The following is a 22,887-nucleotide window of genomic DNA, read 5'->3' on the forward strand; positions in this document are numbered from 1 at the left end:
CGCAGTAATGAGACCCAACCCCTATCGTGTTGTAATTGTTAGTCATCCTTGTCTCAACCCCTCCCTCTCCCATCCCCTCCTTCCCTCCCTCTCCCTTTGCTTATATCGCTCGCTGTCCCGCTGCTCAGCTCTGCAATTTGTACTGTATTGAAAGAGTGTAATTATTTCCCCATTGTTTTTAGCGCGCCGCACTGGCACTCCACAGAAAGTGGTGTCATTAGTGTGACAGGGCGGACAGGAGAGGAGAGAGGGGGGAGAGGGGAGCTGGGTGGAGAGGATCGGTCCAGGGACTTAATTCTCATTGACAGTCACATTAACACAGGAGCAGCACTCTTAATCCTGGGGAGATTACTCTCTCCAACCTGACCCACTGTCACCCAGCCGCCCTTCACACACTTATACACACACACACACACACACACACACACACACACCTGTATAAAGGTGGCACTCTGACGTCTTGCTGTGCCGCTTTTCCTGTCTGCAGTGGATGACTTCTCCTCTGTCTTTGTCACCCTTTCAATCTCCTCACACCCACCCTTCTACTCAGTGCACTTTTCACATACACACACACACACACACACACACACACACACACACACACACACACATTCACACACTTGGCAATTACTCCTCTCTCCAGGCTCACTCTCATCTGAACCCTTCCTCTTCGCCCTCCCTCCTTCCCTCCTTTAGTAGCTCCCAGCGGTGGGACAGCCGGTATCCTCAGAGGGCCGTTCGGCTCTACATGTCTCAACAGTTCCCTATCTACTTACCCCACAGAGGGCTGTTCAGGATGACTGGCTCGCTGGGAATGAGGGGGGAATGGATTGTGTGCATTTGCGATTGTGCATGAGGACACGGCCAAGCAGAGAGGCGACGGACGCCAGCGAGGAGAAGGGGAGAGGAAAGGAGGCGAGAGAAATGAGCTGGAGAGACAGAAAAAATATTTGTGAGAGATGAGGCGAGGGAAGGAGATAGTGTGTGTGTGTGTGTGTGTGTGTGTGTGTGTGTGTGTGTGTGTAAGGGAGAAATACACAGCCTATGTGTGAAATGACCTGTGTGTGTGTGTGAGTGTGTGTAAGTAACAGGAGAAACTCTGCACAATGGAATTTGTGTGTGCTTGTTTGTGTGTGAGGGAGAGACAACACAGTGAAATGATGATGATGTGTATGTGTGTGTGTGTAAGTGTGTGTAAGGCGCTCTGGATGACATGCTAGATGAATAAAGCGGGATCAGGCATGTAGGACTGGTGAGGTGACAGCAGCGCGACAGATTGGAGATCACCTCCACACACACACACTGGCATTAACAGATTGACTGTGATGAATGGATACTTCCCGACTGAGAGGAGGAGGAGAGGAGAAAAGAGATGGGAGGAGAAGAGAGGCCTTCTTTTGTGTCATGGACAGAAAGATGGAGAAAGGCCTCTCATTTGTAAATGACAGTGTCCCGGACAGCTTTTCATCCCGGGCAGTTTCTGGGTGTATGGAGTCTGAGGACATGAGTAGGCGTCATGCAGAAGCAGTGGACAATAACATCTTCACTCATCCTCGTAAAATCAGGTTGACAGAAAAAGAAAAAATACACCGGGGACAGATGTCTCTTCTCAAGCAGGAGATCCATGACTCTAATGGAGGAAAGAGGGATATTAGATCGATGAGTGTGAGCTTGGCGTGTGTCTGTTTCTTGTCTCAACCACAAAACCGCACTTGGACAGAGGTCACAACCCGTTGTAATAAAAAGGGTAAAGTTCAGATGTTGCTGACATGCCAGAGTGATAACATGTGATACACTGTGGTGATACACTAAGTTTGGGCCTCCACTAATAAGCAAAGCCACTGTCCACCTTTTGGTGAACAGACTCCCCCTGTTGTGTGTATTGCTCAGTAGTCATCTGCGTTTCATAACTCAAGATGGGATAGTTTCATCCATAATGTAATCCACTTTTATCACTAAATGTTTGAACTGTGATAGATGACTTAATTTGTTAAAGTACTCAAGCTCAGAATGGTTTTCACTTTGGTGAAACTATTTATTAAGTCAATACCCTCCATTCTGATCTTAATTTGAATAATTTTCTTAGCGCATACAGCCCTAATTGGACTCCCCCCACAAATGTAATAAAGTTAGAGCTGTAGACCGATAAATTGGCCAGACTGAAATATTGGCTGGGCTGATTCATCAGCTGCTGTAAACTTGTTTTGGCTGTATTCGTGTTGGTGTATATTTTATTTGATAAATGACAACCCGCAGTACAGAAATGCCAAAGTAGGTTTGAGTTCATATAAAAACAGTGCCATAATCATGTAGTTTTCCCACCAGAGAGTTCTGACAAGTTGATTTTTCCACTGTAAAACGTTCTGTGTAATATGTATCTTGTTCACAGTTCTTTAAAAAAATCAAAAGACAAAAAGAAGACTGTTTACTGTTTGTGTTTATGTAAAAAACAATGTTGACCATCATACCATATTAGATTTTCGAGACTCATAAATATCGATATTGGCCTCAAAAATCCAGTATCAGCTGGGCTATAATTAATATCCCTTTGTAATTCTTTTATTTAAATAGTTTGTACTCAAATATAGTTTTTCTATATTTTTATATATATGTGGATGTTCTTAAATTCAGTTCACCTGCCTTTTTGGTTGATATAATTCCATAACAGTATCTCCCCATCTATCTGAAGACATTTAACATTGTCATCTTTCTTCTATTATCGCCACCAACACAGCACACAGTGAGTTTATGAACCAAAAAGTACAGTATGAGCACACTGGATAAGCAATATATAAGGTTGTAGTTTGCACAAATCACTAAAATGAACTAAAAACACACTTGAGCTAAAGTTTCCCAAGTGTCCTGTAAGCAGATGTGCAGTGATGATTCTATCTTTGGGCCTTCCCCCTCACACAGCAATCATTTTGTAAGAGCAGGTACCATCCGGTCTGAGCAGCGGAGGTCTCATTTTGGAGCTCCACAGCTGTGTGTGCTCCTTGTTTTCCATTCTCCCCTCTGTCAGTCAGTCAATCAGTCACAGCAAGGCCCCTGTCTCCTGTGTGGCGCCATCACACCATCCAGACTCTTTCTAATTCAGGTCCTTTTTTTGACTGACAGGCCACACTGCCACATGGCCTCCCCCTGTCCAGCCCAGAGAGGACAGTGAAAGGCGTAGCAGGTACACTCAGACTTACTGCTCTCACGGCTTGGAAGTAGTTGACAGATTGTTGGATTATTGTTCTTTATGTGTCAAGTGCCTTTAAAGAGTCAGTCATGTACCACTGAGGGATTCTTTTTTTTTTTTTTCAACAGCTGTTTGGAGTTTGCGAGTAATTAATTTATGCTTAATTTGAGTCATTTTCAATTGGGAGAGAGTTTTGAGGGCGTCCTAACCCTTTTGCGAAAACTGAAAATAACACCACCTCACAGGCCTCAAGGTGATTTCTCCACACCTCCGACTCACTTTGACCATGACAAATCTCCCAAAGTGATAGTAATGATTGTAATTGAACAGGCACAGTTCCTTCCCACAGTGCTCTATCTATCACCTTGGATGCAATCTGCTGCTTTCACTCGTGTGTGTGTGTCTCAGCGAGAGACAGTGTGTCCCTGTTCGCTCCCCTCTGGCAGCTGGCAGATGTGCCGGTAACCGTGAGCGACAGTGTTAGTGTGTTTGTGGGATTATGAAAAGCTCCCAGCATGCTCTGCAGCGTGGGTCCACTGTGAAGCCGTAGCGAGGAAGCGGTGCGGTCGTGGCAGAGCCTGGGGCGGTCATCACAGCAGCCCTCAAACAACACCTCATGTGGGGGAGAGAGGGTTCAACCCCGTGGGATGCAGAGCACGAAAGAGGGAGGACAGGGAAGAGAGGAGGAGAGGAGGAGATAGGAAACAGCAGAGAAGGGAGGCCAGGGCCTGATGTGGGTGAGAGTGGGACTGGAGGGGTGTCTGAGAGACAGGCTTCAACAGAGAGGAGTTTGGGGAGCCAGGACTGAGGGGAAATCTGCCAGAGGAGTGAGTGAGTGAGTGTGTGTAAATGTGTATGTCGATGTGATGTGTCAGTGCACAGAGTTTATGTGTATGTGTGTGTGTGTGTGTGGGGGGGAGGGGGGTGCTGGAGGTGATGGCTTTGTAATGAAAACAGCAGGCAGCCAGTGGTCGAGCGTCCCTCTTGGTGGCTGACTGATGTCAGTCACCAGCGGACAATAGCCTCCTGTGGGGATGGCTGCTGGAATGAGGATGAATCATTATTGTCTCTTTGTGTGTGTGTGTCTGTGTGTCTGTGTGTGTCTGTGTGTGTATCACTCACTCTTGAGAATTGGGACTAAACCTTATTTTTGTTTTGTTTTTTTACTCTTCAATTAGGCTGGAAAATATATTTTGAAAGAGTCTATTAAGTCTCGTCTATTAAAGCCTGTAATGGGACAACCTCTCAATGATTTCATTTTTTCTGAAAAAGCATACACACTGGGTGTTACAGGTAAGATCTGATGGAGTTGATGTCTCATGGACCATTGACCAAAAGTTATATCTTTATTAATTTCACAGCAGTCGTAGTGAGAAGCCATTTTATTTTAATTTTTAAGATATTTTTTGGGCATTTTCCCTTTATGTGCCTGATCAAATTATGTTGTTGTAGAGATCTGACAGAGTTGACAAAAATCTGGGACCCATCTGTAAAGGGCCAATTTTTTCATAAAAAAAAAAAAGATTTTAAAAATTAGATTATAGCGGTACATTTTTACACAGATGTTGTCAATAGCAACTGTTACAGAGACAAGTGTTTTCTGGCACAAGTCAAGTTTAGAAGTAAAAAAAAAAAAAATGAAAGCAGATCAGAATTTTCTTTAATTTTATAACTTTAAGGGTTTTTTGATAGGATATGATTTGTCCCATTTTTTTAAGAATGGGGGATATACAATATATATATATATATATATATATATATTGTATATCCACACTTAAATAACTGAGAATTAATGGTTTGCTATCAAACCATATATTTTAATTGGATTTTAATTAGTGTAATTGAAGGTAAATTACATGCCTAATCACACTGTGGGGATAAATATCTGTTCATATAATCACATTACAGTGAGTCAACAGAAACACTCGTCCCCACAAGGAAAAGCCATATGTTTGGGCTAAAGGTCCAGTGTGTAGTTTTTAGAGGCGTCTAGTGGTGAGGTTGCAAAACTGAAAATTCTCTCATGCGCCAAACGTGTAGGAGAACTACAGTGGTTGACGTGAAAGCAAGAATGGCCCTGTGTGGAGCCAGTGTTTGATTTGTCCGTTCTGGGCTACTATAGAACAAAATGGCGGACTCCGTAGAAGAGGACCTGCTCCATATGTAGATACAAAAGGCTCATTTTAAGGTCACAAAAATACAACAATTCTTAGTTTTTAAGGTGATTATACACTAATGAAAACATAGTTATGAGTACTATATACCATTTCTGCCAATATATCCCTCTAAATCCAACACACTGGACTTTTAAGACTTGTTTTTTGGTAGTTAGGCATGTCATAGTCATGGCTGAGGTTAAGTTAAGTCTCCAGGGAATGATTATAAGTCACTGCAATCTCCCCCCAAATGCTTAAAAACAAAAGGTTTGTGCGTGCGGTGAGAGGTTGGGAACATTTGTATGAAAGTGTTTTCGTGTCAGCTGGTCCTGATATCTGTATATGATCCATGTATGGAATTGCTTTGTGAGAGTGTGTGAGTATGTGTGCCCATTTGCCAGTATGTGTGTGTGTGTGTGAGAGAGAGAGAGAGAGAGAGGGAGAGAGAGAAGGGTTAGAGGCCCAGCTTGTCTCTGGGGAGCAGAGTGATATGGTGTCATGCTCTGGAGACCCACAGACAAATTAATTCACTTATTGACACTGCTGACACGTCTCAGTGACTTTGTAAAATGAACAATTGATCAGGCTTCCTCTCTCTCTCTGTCTTTCTCTCCCTCCCGCTCTCTCTACACTTTATTTTCCCTGACCTCTCTTTCTCTCCTTTCCTCTCTCTGCTATTTCCCACTCTGACCACTGTCCAACTCCTTCATCTGTGGCTTTCTTTCCCTTGCTTTTTCTCCTTTAATCCTTTCTACTTGTATCAGGCTCTCCCTTTGCTTTGGCTGGCCCATTGACAGGCGTGGCACGTACGGTAATTAATATAATTACGCGCAAGCTGGTCATTAGCAGCAGAGGGGACTGATATAATCAAGATGTCGGTTTGTCTGCATATATGAGTGTCTGTGGGTATACGGATGTGCAGCGATAGCAAGAAAGAGTGTGTGTGTGTGTGTGTGTGTGTGTGTGTGTGTGTGTGTGTGTGTGTGTGTGTGTGTGTGTGTAAGAGAGAGAGAAGGAGAGGTTGTGAAAGCAGCGTCTTTATCTGTGTGTCCATTGATTTAAAGCTGTTGTGTGGAAGCATCGTGAGGCCGAGAGTTGAGCTTCAGTGAGTGTTTGTCCAGCGCTTTTTCTTTTCTCTCCCTTGGCCAGAGGAGCAAGCTACAACTGCAGCGAGGCCGGGGCTCATAGAAAATCAAAGCAGGCTTCACATCAAGGTTGTTTATTTTCCATTAATCATAATTTGGACACAAAGCACAATGAATGGCCGCTGCTCTCGGGAGACTTGTTGTCAGGGCCTCGGACCGCTTTTGTTTGGCTCCGAGCCGCCATTCGATACCAGCAGCTACAGAGGAAGGGTCCAGTCGGGTTTGGCAGCGCGCGCGCGCGCACACACACACACACACACACACACACACACACACACACACACACACTTTGTTCTTATCCGTTTCCTTTTCTTATTCTCTGTACAGACAGGAGCTAGGAGCATTGACTGGGTGTGTAGAAACCATGTTTTATTACTTGGCCAAGTTGTGTTGTCTCCCTCCTGCCCTGCTGTGGTTCACGACTTCTCTCCTCTATACTTCCCCTCTGTTTGATCCCTGTGCAGGCTGGGAAGGGAAGGAAAAACTTGGGGACAGTATGAGAAGTGGTGAAAAGGTGAGATGCTTGCAGTGAAAAAATAAGGATCGGAAAGATAAAGAAAGAAAGGAAAGAAGTAGACAGAAGTGCAAATGTCCTTCCTGTTAGAAGCATTTAGATAATGAAAATGGTAAATGTTGCATCATTGTTCTCATAGCAACAATCCCAGCGCTAGTAAGAGAGTCTGGTATTGCTACTTCGCTGCTGGTAACACATACAGTAGTAAAGCCAGGATGTGAGAGCCAACTTTACATTTGCATTTGTGCATGATAGTGTGAATAAAATGTGGGCTGGTATGAAATCGTTGTAGCGGAAAAACATTGCAGTAGACCTCGCAGGGAGGAAGGCAGATCAGTGGTGAAGACAGAGAGCTTACTGAGTGAGCAGAACAGTACATAAAGATTGCACTCCACCATTCTAAATCACAGTGTTTACTTTTTTTTCCCCCCTCCACCAACAAAAGCGAGCTGCAGCCAGCAAGGATAAAAGAGGAGTAACAACAGGAGAAAGGCATCAATATTGCAGATACCTAGTTTGTCTCGAGTGGAGAGGGGAAGAAAACCTGCCAAAATGTGCGTGGGTGTGTACAGCCATCTAAAAGTATCTCCTTTACTTTCCACCTTTCCATCCGTCTTCCAGTGCTGAGGGACACTGACTTTTAATGGCCTTTTATTGCTTTATTAGAGTGCGCTGGATTTACAGCCCGGGCCCTGCCTCTGTCTGTCAGCGGCTCTGAGGAGGGCTGCTCTGATCTATGCCGGCCCAATGCTGTCTGTCTGGGTTTTAAACGACTAACTTGTAAAGAGGAAACCAGGGACTGGGCCGTGGCCGCAGACTTGTTGTGTTAGCGGGCTAATTTTTATTAGCCTGTTAGTGTCTGTGCTTTGTTTCCCCTCCATAAAACAGGTAACAGCGTACATCTGCCTCTTCCCCTCCTCTGCTTCAGAGGGAGAGGTTGTTATAGGACTTTAATGAGACTTGCTAGCAATGTGTGAGTGTGACAGGTATACTCAGCAACACCCAAAAAGAGTGCTGTTCATTCTGTGTAAACAGTGCAAGGGGAGCGATCTGTAAAGGTGCGTGTTTATGCTGAAGTGTGTGTTTGTCAGTTTGCGGGTAGAGACGGAGTGCGTGTGTGAACTGTATGGGTGTGTTTGTGAATTAGTCTGCTATTGTGTTTGTATGCCAGCTGGAGAGGTGTTTCCAGACTCCCCGAAGTGACTGGTCGTCCGCTTCGACACATGAAACACACACTGGGACTCTGATCATTTCAGACTTTTATCCATGAAAGTGGGGGAGGGGGAGGAGAGAGTGAAAGGGAAAGAGAGAAAGAGGAAGTGAGAGGAGCGGCAAAGGAGATGAAAACGAGTTGGTAGATAGAGTACGAGAAGGGCAGCAAAGAGCAACCTTGGAAAAAAACAACATGTTCTGAACACTTTCACAGACACAGACACACACACACGCACACACACACATATTTCGTGGTCACCGGATCCTGACACGATGGCTTGTGCAACAAGGTGGGATTTGGACTTAAGTGCATGCCGATCAATTGAGCTGTAATGGTACCTTAGTGCCAAGGCCATTCTCTGAACTCTCGCAGTCAATACCAGAGTCAGGTAATGGTCCTGAATTCAGACTTTCACTCACAACTTTCTCTCCGCTCTTTCTCCCCACCTGGCCATTTCACCAAACAGAGGGTCCTCCACTTAATTGCTTGTTGGTTTATTGGAGGAAACAATACAGCAGGAGAGGAGTGGCGGTACAGATGGATGGCCGTAAACTGGTGCGGCGTTATTATGTGTCCCTCAGATGACTTCTGACCTTTTCCTTTATAAAACAAACCTATGAGAATCATATGTTATACAAAGATATAAACTCACTATTGCTGTGGACCTTGAAGATGAACACAGTGTAGTTTTTATCACACAGTGATCGGTGCTTTCATACAGATTCTGCACATGATTATATTAGAATATTCGTCCATGCTAGTTTAAAAATACATATGTATGGCATTTATGTCCTAAACAAACCTTTCAAAATGCAGCTAAACCACCAAAACTGTGGTGTGTTAGAAGCATTAGTAGTACATTGGTGGTAAGAAGTTGTATGATGTCAGACGAAACATTGTCATAAGCATACACATAAATTACACTTAGAGTAATTAATGTACAATTTAAGGGGTGTAAATATAGACAGTGCAGGCACTGCAGTTGCACTGGGGCCTCATTGTGGTGGGTCTGAAGATATGTTGGATGGAGAGCTGGCCTTTGCAAGTGATTCAGATTCCCACCTCGGGAATATCCCGGTGTTAAAGCTATGTTATTGAAGATAGTCAATAGCAATCAGTTATAAAATTATAAGCTTATTCTGCTTAAGCTATAAAAGCTGTAAACTATAAAACTCTTCAATTAAATTAAAATGTTCTTATTTTCTTTCCTATTTTTGTCATATACAGATATGCAGTGATGATAGCTAGGGAGTATATATGTTGACATTGTGCACAGGGAAGAAGTTTCCTTGTAGGCTTTCTCCAAGGAAGTCCTGTCCTCTGACAGAAATCCAGTCATTTTAACCCAAACCACGACTTATCTCCTAACCAAAACAAGAGATCCCTTTCTGGTAGAAAGCCCTCGAGGACGATATCTCCCAACTGCTCATGGTGTCCAGTGTCATGTCTCTTTTTGATCATATGATAAGATGAGATGATTTAGAGAGAGTGGTGCAGATATGAGTCATAAAACCCGGGGATGAGTTAGCATTTTTTGCACTCCCGGTTCCCTTGTCTTGAAGGCAGTGTTTTTTTTAGATGCCTGAAATAATGTCTGTGGTTAACACAAGCTAAAGAGACTTTTAGATTTTCTTCTACAACATAAAGTATGTCAGTAAATGCCCCATTTGTGAATTTTGAAGCTTTTACATGTCCTTAAGGCGGTTGCTAACACTTGGCTAAATGACATTACAGAATATCGTCATCTCATAAACACAGCTTTACAGCCTCGTCTTGGTGGCAACATTAAGTCATGTGACTGTGGTGTGCTCATTACTTCTGGTGATTGCACGCACACACGTCAAAAATCATAGAAGAGGTGCTCATTTGTGATGACTGTGTTGCTGAACAAAACATGTTAGTACCATAAATGTGTGTTTGCCACAGAGCATATTTTCTGCAATAATCCAGAATCCAACGGAAAAATCCCTCTGGCTTTTTATGGAGGGAACCAGGGTGATGCTAACTTCCGCATCTGCCTACAGAAAAACATTTCTCTGATGCACTGTGTACGGTGGGTGGCTGGGTGCAAAATCTGGCACCAGGGCTTGTCATTATAGTCCGCACTGGGGCACATCGTAACTACCTTATGCCACTGCACAATTTAAACATATACAGCGTATATCAGTGTGCATGATATATGTTTAATAACTTACATATAATTTTTAGAATAGTCTAATTCCACATTGATGTAGAACTGTGGATAGTTGGGTTTGTACTTGTGTGTCTATGATGTGTCTGACTCACAATATGTCCAATATTTCCACCTCACTGCCTCTGCCCAATGCCACAGTCAGAGGAGCTCCCATGCATGTTCTGACACGCACATGGTGTCACACACAAACATACCTGGCGATGTGTTCAGTTATAAGTTGAAGAAGAAGAAGTGGTGAGATATGATTAGAAATTACAATGGGGTGGGGGTGGGGGGGGGTGGGGGTGGGGGGGGGGGTATTGATTTTGTAGCCTACAGAAAACAGCGGGAGAGGAGAAATCAGAGATTCTCATCTGCACACTGATAAAAGGGGGAGAGAAGGGAAAGAGAGATGGAGACAAACCTGTATGGAGGGGTGGATGTTGCAGAGAGCCATGACGAGAGACACGAGGTAAAACAAACAAGAACCAGGAAAATAGCGGGCCGTGGTGGCTGAACATGAGGGTGCAGAGGAACGGGGCTTCTGAATACATACTGCTGCGTTAATTTAACTTTGTGTGTGTCACTGTGTGCTTTCGCGTTCAGGCACACACCCGCTCTATCTGCCCAGCGACCCAGAGGAAATGGCGAAGAGCAGCATGCTGTAATGGTTTAGAGTCGGAGGCAGACAAATATATAGAAGTGGAACATTACACACCCTAACTGAATGTTAATACTCTGCATATCGGCAGAAATCTGAAACGCTTCACATAAGATTCTGTCGGGCTCTGGCCTGTTTCATTTTCAATATCTTTCCGCCTTAGGAAGATGCACTTTGTTTTACACTGATATGCTTTTTGTCTGCTGGGTCTGTGTCTGGGCACAAAGAAATCAGCGTACTGGTGTGATGCTTGTGTGGCCTCCAATCTCACTGCTTTTCTGTTTTTCACACATGCACACTGGAGTTCAGCCCAAGCCCATGTGACAAAACTAATACTGACATGTTTGTTCATACATTTATTTATCTTTCTTTCTTTCATGTTGTATTTAATGTTGCTTTTAAACTAGTAATCAGGACAGAAACGACTTTTGTCAGTGTACAGAAAAGCCTCCAAAACAGCTTTGAAGGCATCATGAGACATCAGATTTTGCACAAGCACAGACTTAATTATTTCATCACAGTTAGCTGCTGTCGATGCACTGCATCTGTCGTAGGGTGGTAGAAGAAATTTCAGCACACGGCACAGCCTTTTAGGAAATCATTGTAAATCATTACCAAACTGAATTGTTGAAAATGAAGGAATTCAATATACAGAGAATATTAGATTGCAGTGTTTTTATGTACCTGTGGTCAGGCTGAAGCCTCATCCAGCTGGCACTATATGAAAGTGTTATATATCTGATATTTCATTAAAGGCCACTATTGGTCCATTAATTCAGTAAGCCAAGGTATCAGTGTAACTGTGAAGCTCATTCGCTAAATACGAGTGTGTGAGAGAGGCAAAACTGTTGGAGGGACACACAGTATAGGATGTATTTCTTAGAGCTGCACCACTAATGGAAATGCCTTATACGAAGCACAAGATGAAGGACAGCAAGGTCATTAAATATTGAAAGAGTTGATCCTAATGTGCTTATAAATATGCTCAGTTAATCAGTCATTTTTCATGCTCATTTTGATTTTGTTATTTCTTGTTGACAGCAGTGATATATGGCAGACAACGAGAAAGCTCAGGGTCACCATAATGTTTTTGTGGAGTACAGTATCATGCACAGTATCACACATTTCCAGGCTGTAGTTTTCCCTTTTTTTCAACCTTGACATTGAGCAAAACCTTAAAATTAATGTGCTAGACAAAAGGTCAAAGGTCACAAAAGTCATCAGCCTGAAGATTATGAATACCTTAAGAAATATGCTGCGCTCGATCCTGCTGTGGATTGAAGAGTTCAATGGATCGACCAGATGCCTGACATCATCGTCCCGAGTGAGGCAGAATCAATCCCAGTCGGATGATGAGACTATCTCGTCAAACTATCTGAAGCAGATTTTTACAAACACATAAATCACTCCTGTTTTTTCAGTGCTGTCTGATAAACAGCACTTTGGGAAATGCAATTACTCCAATTAGAGAGATAACATATCGATTCAAGAAAGATAAACTAGAGATATTCACAAAAGACCGAACACTGCTACATACTAAACAGGTGACAGCAGAAGTTATCAACTAATGATGCGGTTTCTATTCTCTGCAGGAGCTCCGTCCTGATGAACGGGAACTTCCTGTACTGTCCTGACAAATGATATAATCTGTAAAACTGACAAACAGCAGAGTGTCAGTATCATCCCCAACATGCAGGACGTGTCTCGCTGTTTTATTTCTGATGCAAAGCATACATGTTCCCTGATGTGACGGGTAAGGTCACTGAGATTTTATGTACAAGTATCATTTTGTGAATTGTATGAGTACGTTTGTGACCGTGCGCGTGTGCTGGCAGAGTGCTGGCAGATGATGCTGTTTGGATGCAGGGCACACAGATATATTTGTTGGCCGAGGTGGGATTGTCTCATTGCATGTCAATGAGCCCCAGTGTCACTCCTGTGTGATTACTGCAAGAAATGACACAAATCAGCCCTTCAGCCCACAGAGACACACGCAGATGAGGTGGGGAGGGTGATATAGGAGGAGGGATAATTTTAGAAAGAGCGAGACTTGATGTTCTCGGATAATCTTGAGCATGTCTGTGCTCTGTTTGTTAATGTGTGCGCGCGTGTGTGTGTGTGTGTGTGTGTGTGTGTGTGTGTGTCCTTACTGCTGCCAAATCCAAAGACTCCTCACAGCCGTGATGACCAGCTGAGCCCCCCCCCCCACACACACACACTTCTGCTTCCTTCAACATAATGCCCTCAGGGACACTTGAGACTTTTTAGTCAACATGAATGTTTTGTATAAAAATGTGTGAGACTGTGTCTTCATGCACATCAGCACAGATTGTTTTGTATTTATTCTAGCCTATGTATCACTATGGCCACAATCTGTGCGTGTGTGTGTGTGGGTGTTTGTGTGTGAGAGCCAGTAGAGGTGACAACATCGCTGTGACTGATGGGACGTTTTGTCCCTGAAGACCTGACGAGATTGAGCTGCATCTGGAGGCCACACATACACACACACACACACACACACACACACACATATGCGCACAAACATGCACTATTGTGCTCTTTTAATGAGTGTATCAGAGAACAAAGCTGATAAAAATGCGTGCCATGGCACAGCCTTTAAAAAGAGAATAAGAAATGGGCTACAGTGCTGCCATGCAGCATGCCTAATCACGCTGCACACACAGCACATGCACCTTGCATACTTTCACGTACTGTATCAGAATGAAACACACACACACACACACACACACACACACACACACACACACACGCTACACACAAACACACAATTGCAAATTTGAAATATCACTTCACTGTACTGAATGGCCTTGATATGTGTATTTGCAACCCACTTCCTTTGCAGGAGTGCATACACAAGATACACTCAGAATACACATTAAACACACTTTTAGTGGTGTGTGTGTGTGTGTTTGCAACACGATATATTTTCCAGTATTTGTTTAAACTATTATTTTTACAGTTCACCACAGTTATCCTTGCATCTTTATCTCCAACAGTCTTTTCATTCGCCCACTCTCCATTGTCTGCCCTTTCATTATCTCACCTTATCTCTTTCTCTGTGACCTGTGTAACTCCTCTGATGATGTTATGAAAGGTTATTTATCTTTGTTACAACTACCCCCCATTTATTTTGTCAAACTTTCACTGCCCTGCCAGTTTCTCACTTACTTTAGTAACATGCCTCCAACTGAGGTATCTCTTCCTGATCTCTGACTCCTTCATGGGGGTTGCTGTTGGTTTGTTCCCCACCAGGGGGCAGTGGCATTACACTGATGGCTCAATGGAGGTATCAGGCTTGGATGGAGCTGACACACTCCCAGGAAGTTTCTGAGCGTAGCAGCGGACTGAGCTGCATATCAATGAGTCATGATGAATAATGAAGGTTCGAAGAGGAGAACATTTTGTTATTAATGTGAATCTGTTGTCTTTCATTTAGATTGCGGAGTTAGTCCCTTTGTAAAGAGAGGTGTGTTGACACACTCTTACAGCGGCATGGTAATTTACTCTGTGTATGTGAGTGTGAGTGTGAGAGGGAGAGTGTGCGTACAAGTGCACACGCATCAGAAGCTGTCACTCAGCTGTAATTAGGGAGAGTCTCTCCTGCTGTCCTCCGACACTGTTTGAATTTACCTTGCAAACACTGTGCAAATATACTGTATGTGTGTGTGTGTGAGAGTGAGAGTGTGTGTGTGCAGAACGTCAACTTGTGTTTATGGCTTGTTTGATCATCTGATTCGCTCCCGGGGAATGTTTAAGCTATGAGACCATTGTGCAGGTTTTTCTTATGTACGGCCATTTTGGAATCAATTTAAGTTTTACTGTGCTGTGTACTCTTGTTTTAGTGTGTCTGAATGTGTGTGTATGTATATGACAGAGTATGAGTATGTGTTTGTGTGTGTGTGTGTATGTGTGTCAGAGAGGGGGGGGGGGCTGTGTGTGATCTAGAGTGGGGATCACATTCAGCCTGGGGGTAGGTGAACCTATTGTAAACAATGGATCTAACAGAATCTAGGCCCTCACATCTCTACCCCTGTGTGTGAGTGTGTGTGTGTGTGTGTGTGTGTGTGTGTGTGTGTGTGTGTGTGTGTGTGTGTGTGTAGACCTTCATACAAGGCCATTGGAGGCCACTGAGGAACCCCAGGGCAGGCTGGCCTCTCTGACCGAGTGTCTTTGTACCTCCTCTCTCCAGGGGCTTCTTCTGTTTGAGGTGAGGAAGAGGAGAAGCAGGAGGAAGAGGAAGAAGAGGAGGAGGAGGAGGGCTGAGGTGTGTGTGAATGCAGCCATGGCCTGTACACCCTGTCCATAGAGGAGCTACTGAGTGGAAGAGAGATCAAGGAAGACAGAGACGACCAACAGGTGAGACGACATCCTGTGAAGATGCACATGAAGGCATGAAACAGTAACGCTGCAACTAATGATTTCATTATCGATGAGTCAGTCCTTTTTATGAAACGATTCATTGTCTACTCTGTGGTGAAATGTCAGAAAATAGTAAATATCCTCATATGCTCAGAGGTCATGCTGACATCTTCAAATTGCTTTTTTCTAATCGAACCGGCAGTTTAAAACCCAAAGATAAAGGACCTGTGTGGATATAAAACACAGCAAAGCAGCAAAGGTTCACATTTAAGGAGCCAGAACCAGCAAATATGCAGCAATAACTTATATGATTAATCCATTATCACAATTCCTGTCTATTAATTTTCTGGTCAATTGGCTATATCTTTTAATCAGCTAGTCCTCTCAGCAGTGACAACATCCGCACCATGACAGAGCTGAAACAATTAGTTGATAAGCAGAAAATTATTCAGCAACATTTTGATAATTAGTATTTGATTGTTTCAGTTAATTGTTAACTGCTGATTTAAGCTGATCAAATGTAAGAATTTGCTGCTCTTTTTTGTCATATATAATAGTTAATGGAATATCTTAAAGTTTTGGAGGGGTGGACAAAATGAAACAAGCAATTTAAAGTCATCACCCTGGTCTGTGGGAAAGTGATGTGATGGATGATTTTCATTTTTTCCCTCACTTTAATAGACAAAATGATTAATCAGTTGATCAAGAAAGTAATCAAAATAATCACTGATAAAAAAAAAAAAGATTAGTCACAGTCCTAGCCTCCTAAGACCCCAGCTTTCAAATTCTCCTGGCTATTTGGCATTAGTAGGACCTGGTAAGTGTAAAAAAAACAAATCGTTGTGTTAAACAGTAAGTAGTTTTTGGAAAAAACAAAACAAAACAAAACAAAAAAAAAAACAGTGTAAAATGTGTGTAATGAATTATAAAACAGTTTATTTCAGTGCTTGAATGTTGTTGTGCAAAAACAAAACTAAAAACAATGCAACATTTAGTAAATCTGTGGGTTAGAGGTCTCTGTTCAAGTCTAAAAGTTGTCAAACTGTTAATTTCAATACCTGAACACCTGGCTGTGCAAAACAAAAGTCTTGTGATTTGCTCATTTTGTGGCTCTGAAAACATTTTCATTGCTCCACGATCCAAGCTGAACGTCTTTTTTGTCTGTAGGAACAGTCTGTCACAACTTACTGGCCTACACAAACTGCTGCAATAATATAATGCTATATTAAACCACAAATGTTATTAAGCACATATAAACAAGTTTCAGCCATAAAATGTAATCAGGTTTTGTACCTTGTCCACTTTTGTGTCGAGATCGGCTGCAGACTGAGCATAGACGTGTTCACGAACGAGGACAGCAGGTGTGAGTTAAGCAGAATGTAGTATAAGATGCAGTGAACCCAAAATGTGATGTCCTCATATGTGGACACAGGGTCTCAGGAGGCTAATCCACATGTAATTATTTCTGAGCTGAGCCTCATGTTTCTTTTTAACCCATTATGACTCATTAAGTCAACACTGTTTTTCTGCTGCCAGAAGAAAATTGGAAGAGTTAATCCTAATGTGATGCTAATAGGCATAAAAGCATAAAAAGATGCTGGTACTGTACCGCTGGTGAGTTAGATACAACTGCAGTATGTGCGCCTGTGCTGGAGGAATATTTTTCTCAGGTCAATTCTGTTCTCGCAGTTGTCATTTTTTCCTTTGACCTTTGCCAGCTCGCCTCTTACGTTGTTTCTGGTTGTTTGAAAAGCAATATCTTTTGTTTGCTGTGCTCCTCTGCCTCCTGTCTTTTGGGGGGGGCGGGGTTCTAACCTCTTCTCATGGCCTCTTCCTTCTTCTCTCTCCCCTTTGTTCCCTTTTTGTCCCTCTGTCTCCTCTCTCCTCTTTCTCAGGATGAAACTGTGGGGGAGGTCAGCTTGGCCTGTGCAGGTGGCCTTCCTCGTTGCCTTGGTGATGCTCTGGGTTGACCCGGTGTCTGCTGGCAGCCGTAACCATCGGGGACCGACAGGTACACCAGGTCTTGCTCTGAACTCCCCCTTCCAACACCACAAGAGGTTAATTACACTGTCAGTGCAAAGGTATAACACATGTTCCCCGAGCCTTTCGCTGACTGACTCATCCCGATCCTGGAGGAGGGGGCCAGGCGGGGACAGTTTGCTCTGTCCCCCAGTGTGGCATAATGTAATCTAGACAAGACCTTTTGGGCTTGGATGCAAACACACCCCCGTTTGAATGATCGAGCTTGTACAGATACAAATGGCACTTAAGCTGTCAGGAGCTGTCAACACAAATAGATCAGTGTGGGTGTGATGTGATCTCTTCGGAGTGGCTGCAGACATCCAGCAGTTCAGGGCTGATGCTGTTGTTCTCAAGCGGCCTGATTGTTAGTAGTTTAGGGTTGCTGTAAAATAGGGTCTCGTGCAGAAGAGGCCATGTAGGCTCATGATTTCTAATCCTCAGGCTCCTAATTGGCAAAGCCTACATTAATATGCATAGCGCTGCGGTGCTCCCTTTAACCAAAGCACCACTTCACTTACTCCCTGAGAAATCCATGAAAAAAGATAGAAACCACTGCTGACTCAATTTAGGCCCACAAGCTAAATCTATTCTCTATCCTTAATTTCCATAAGTCATGGAGACAGGCCTCCACCCAACCAAAAAATGACCAACACAGTCTTATTAATATTTCATTGGGGTTGGCTGCAGGGACAGTTGTGCTGAGTCACGGCATCTTGCGCCTCAACTTGTTGGCGACAACCTCCCAAGTCACCTCCTCCTCACACTTAATTATGACAATTTCCTTAATTATCTCTCGGTCTCTCCACGTTCTCGCTGCTCGTGTTTTGCAAAGTGACCTTTATGTGCCATGGAAATGCTACCAGCATCCAGTCTGTGCATTGAGTGATGGTATTAGTTTGCTTTTGACAGAGAGGAGGCAGCCTGCTTACGGTAGGGACACGACTAATTGCAGGCCCTCTGTATTGTGAAGGTCAGCAGGGGTGCCCGCCCCCTTCTTATTTCCCTCTCGCTGTGAAACAAGATGACTCGCTCCCAAACTGACTGGTACTTTCTATTAGAGGGTTTACTCTAATTGGTGGAAGTTTAGGACTTGTGAGTACCACCATGACACACACAGCGGTTTGAGGCTGAGAAATAATTGGCTGTGTGTTCTTACTGTTGGACACATTTTCAGTGTGTCCCAGTGTAAAAGTGTTTTTACTGCTGTTTTGTTGGCAGGTCAGTGAGGCAGTTGTTTGATACGTGTTTCTGCTGGTATACCGTTTGCTGCCACATGGTGGCTCTAGAGGTCAAAAAATGCTTCTCAAGAAATATGTTTTTTTTTTTTAAATCTTAGTCTCATTTACCCAGTGCCATTCTCAGAGGCAATCTGTCATTTTACACAAACTCGCCTCAAAAACAAATCTATAATGGGAACGGATGGAATGAATGTCAACTAACCATGCAGACATAATATGACTGACAGCTGTCACCTTGAATAACTGTGGAAGAAAAATAACATCTGCTTTGCTTCTTATTTCCTGGCAGTACTCTCATGGGAATGAGCTATGTAGAAATGTTTCCTGCTCACAGATATAGTGTCCGTGGTATTTTCAGCTCATACCTGGCAGGTGTCACACAAAGTGTCCACGATGAGTTTGTCAGTTTTTTGTCAAGTTTCATCTGCCCTGCAATCAGCAAACACCAGATACATCTTAAAATATATACATATAAATAAAAATATTGACCTTAAACAACACATTCTGAGAAATCCCATGTCAAAACACTCGACACACAAAAATGATCTGCTAATGTACTTATCACTCATCCTGTCACTTTCACAGTTGCTCTCCTCAAAAATAAGTCCAGCCTGTGTGGAAAATTGTGAAACATATTGCCAACATGCAGCAACAAATGCTTCAGCACAACAGTAAGCTCTTCAGTGCTTTTCATTTAATCTTTTACTGCATTTCATAACCATAACACGCAGCAATTCATAAGCAAGACACACAATAAATTGCATTCTAGGAGCCTCAGCAAGGCAAGGCAACACAAATAATGATGCAGTCCAAGCGTATGTGTTGGTTCTCTTATAAACGTCAGGCTGTCTTTGCTGGTAAATTGATTGATCGTGCTCTTACAGCTTCCAGTAGCATTCTCATGTATTCTCTCATATTTTCTTTTCTTGTTTGAATGCTTGAAATTCGATAGTCTGAGACTTGCAGTTCAGTCACTAGCTTGCAGGAGTGTGCAGAACTAATAGTGTGTATTGCAAGTTTTCTCAGCTTGTTATAGCATGACAACAAACCTGGCTAATCCCAACGTACTCTTGAAATGATATTTTAACTCACCAAATGATGCACTTCTTAATGAATTCATGAAGTTAGTGGGATTTCCTTTGCTCTCCTCGGCACATGTGAGAAAAAACATTGCCGCCTCTTTCCGCATGAAAAGAGATACTGTCATACTTACATGCACTTTACACATAAGCAAGCTTGTTGTAGACTCAATTGCGTGCATGTGTGTCCATGCATGTTTAAATCTGAGCATTCTGCACACCAAGTCTGTGTGTCCTTATCTAAGGCTGCTTATAAGTTGTCTCCTTAGCGAGCAGGTTTAACTGGGGATAGATTTGTTGTGCAGGAGTACTCAGCCGTACCAGCGACCTGTTATGATAATTAGCAAAAAGCCTGTGGGCCTGTTAAACACTGATAATGTCAGGAGTATTGATGGGCTGTGTAGGTTCGGGGTGAGGATGAGATGGAGCAAGTGGAGAAGGGGAAAGAAGGGCAACGAGTGATCTAAGAGGGCAAATGAGGAAAGAAAAGAGGACTGTAAGAAAAAAAAAGAGTTCCAGGAGCTAGGTGTAATATGCAAATATGTTGATTAGTAGTAGAGAGGATACGGGAAAATATGTGACATGGTCCTCCCTTTGTTCCTCACAGCTGATCACTGTTACCTTGCTCACTTGAGACTAACCTGTGTGGTCCTATAGAGATGTACAATATGCTCCCTCTACATCGACTTTGCCGCCTGTGACAGATTTTCTAGATATCTAGCCGTTCATAGCGGTAGACATGCCTGTCAGGTATTGACGGGGGAAAGACACAGCTTTTTGATAAATTGCACAATGCTCCTGCTTGCCTGTGTCTGTCAGAATACATCAATCGCCTGGCTAACCCATCAGTTCAAGGTAGCTTGGTTTGTTGGCTGCCCAGCTACTGTTGCCCCCCCCCCCCCACCACCACCACCACCACCTCACCACCACCACCACCACCACCACCACCTTACCTCCCACCCCACCTCCCCTCTGCCTGCTGTGGGAATAAAAGCATTTAGCCATGCTTGAGAAGTCTTTTCATCTCAGCGTGTGCTGGGTTCTATTACACTGAGATGGCCATAACAGAATGGTTTAAAGGCAACATTGAGACATTAGATACACTGTTATTATGTGTATATAGCTGCAGGCTGACTGCTCAACACATGAATCTTAAGCAGATGAGGGGTAGCACTCTGAACAGGGGCTGGTGGAGGAAAGACAGAAGTGAGGGTGCTCACAGTCAGGCTGCAGCACTTCAGTCTGCACTCCAGACTACTTGTCTGATGTTTGGGACTTGTCCCCATTTTGAACTGTTGCTATTCAGGCTACTTGGTTGTAGCCACAGCGAGATATTGACCCAACTTTATGCTGATATCTCCCGGAACATCTTCTGAAAATGTACTCTCAGTGACATTTCATTGCAAAAAATCACATGTTCCTTATATGACAGTTGCTGACATGTGTTTGTAGGTTAGTATGGCTGCACTGAAACATTCATGAACAGTTCGTTCTACGTGAAACACATAGTTTTGCACCCAATCCAGCCTATTAAGTGTTGGTTATTTGTAGCCATAATCCTCATACATATGGGTCAGTAGGGGCCTGCTACACCTACTGGTAGGTTCAGAAGGCCTTTATCAGTTCAGTAGGTTTCACTCTCACTTTCTTTAGATTTAAAACAACTTGGCAACACTTAGGAAAAATATCATGGCTGGGCATAAATACTGGTTTTACATGGCACTCGAACCTCGGTCTCCTGGGTTAGGGTTAGCCCTTTTGTGTGAAGGCCCTTTGTGGCAGAAAGCCCTTTCTCACTCACAGACAGTTTCATTTCATGACCTGATAATGGTCTTCTCATGCTAATGGTAGATGTGGTCGGCCCCTACTAACCCATGGTGCTTATCAACACTGATAACGACCATTTAATGGCATGATAACAGCAAACTGACCAATTTTTTTGCAGCAATTTTTTTGTGCGTTTCAGCGCACCTGCCATGCGTCTACATTGAAAACATTGGATTTGATGGCACTAAAAATGTGACATGTGTATGGCCCTTATGGTTGCTTAACCTCAGACACAACCTGCCGCCGCGCTTTTGAAAGCTGGCACTGAAGAGACACAAGGGTAGCACCCAGCACCCGACCTCGTGTTTTCTGGGCGTGTGTACGGCCCCTTAGGCTTCTAGCCTCGATGAATTTAATATGAAATGCGTCAGCCACATCTGTGCACTTTAATTCACCACAAACAACACATGGAAACATGTTTACTGTGCACTAACATTATAAACATTACATTATGAGAGTCTTATAGGAGTGTTTGCCATAAACTCAAGAACTTGCTTTACACCTGTTGTTTCAGGTCAACAAGAGTGGGTGGTTTGAGTTCATTTCTCCCACATTAAATAGATTTTGGCTGTAAACTCTGTATGGCTCTAACCTTTATTGATCGTGTACACACCTTGGATGCTCAAGGGTATAATTCATAGCAGTGCTGCTCCTTCACAGATGTACATTTCTGCTCTGAAACAGACCCACACTTACAGGCCCACAAATACAACATATAGCCTACAGTCAATCCATGCACAAGTTTATATATCCACCTACTTTATCATGTTTTTCACAAACTAGTTGAGCTATTTCATGCACATTATTATTGGTGCAGCATGATGAAACTTTTTCTGCATGGGAGGAAATGCCAGCTGTCCATTATTAGAGTGAAAAAAAAAATGCAATAAAATAAAGGTCAGGATGTCACTGATATAAAACACTGATGTAGCCAAGTCTTTTATTTCTGCTCACACTGTGGTTTTTATTCTTTACTCGCATTTCTGTGACACCACATAGAAATGTTGTCACCTCATCACTGAGCTGATGGCAGTTTTTCACTCTCAAATAGTTTGACTTTGCTCTTGATTCAGAAGCTGAGAGCAAAACCACAAACTAAGACAGTCGTGATGTAATTAATTTACTGTTAATTCAATTTGCCGAGGATAAAGAAATCAACATTTCGAGATATGATATGGTATTTTGGTTGAAAGTAGCCAATTTGTGCAGGTCTGAAGAAATGAATTATTTATCTGGGTTTTAAGACAAAGTTAGTGATCAGGCCTGGCACTCACAATTGGAGAAGCATTTGGCTT

General features: G+C 43.2%; 1 protein-coding gene across 1 annotated transcript in view; it reads left to right on the forward strand.

Moving 5' to 3' along the window:
• The window catches only part of tafa4b (TAFA chemokine like family member 4b), a 49,875-nt gene that overhangs the window by 970 nt on the left and 26,018 nt on the right, over nucleotides 1-22,887 (forward strand). Inside the window, exons 2-3 of the mRNA XM_049579573.1 lie at nucleotides 15,257-15,423; nucleotides 17,322-17,437. Coding sequence (XP_049435530.1) covers nucleotides 17,323-17,437 — 115 coding nt within the window. The 5' untranslated portion in view covers nucleotides 15,257-15,423; nucleotide 17,322. The remainder of the gene's footprint in view (nucleotides 1-15,256; nucleotides 15,424-17,321; nucleotides 17,438-22,887) is intronic.

Source organism: Epinephelus fuscoguttatus, linkage group LG1 (genome assembly GCF_011397635.1).
Source record: "Epinephelus fuscoguttatus linkage group LG1, E.fuscoguttatus.final_Chr_v1".
NCBI lineage: Eukaryota > Metazoa > Chordata > Actinopteri > Perciformes > Serranidae > Epinephelus > Epinephelus fuscoguttatus.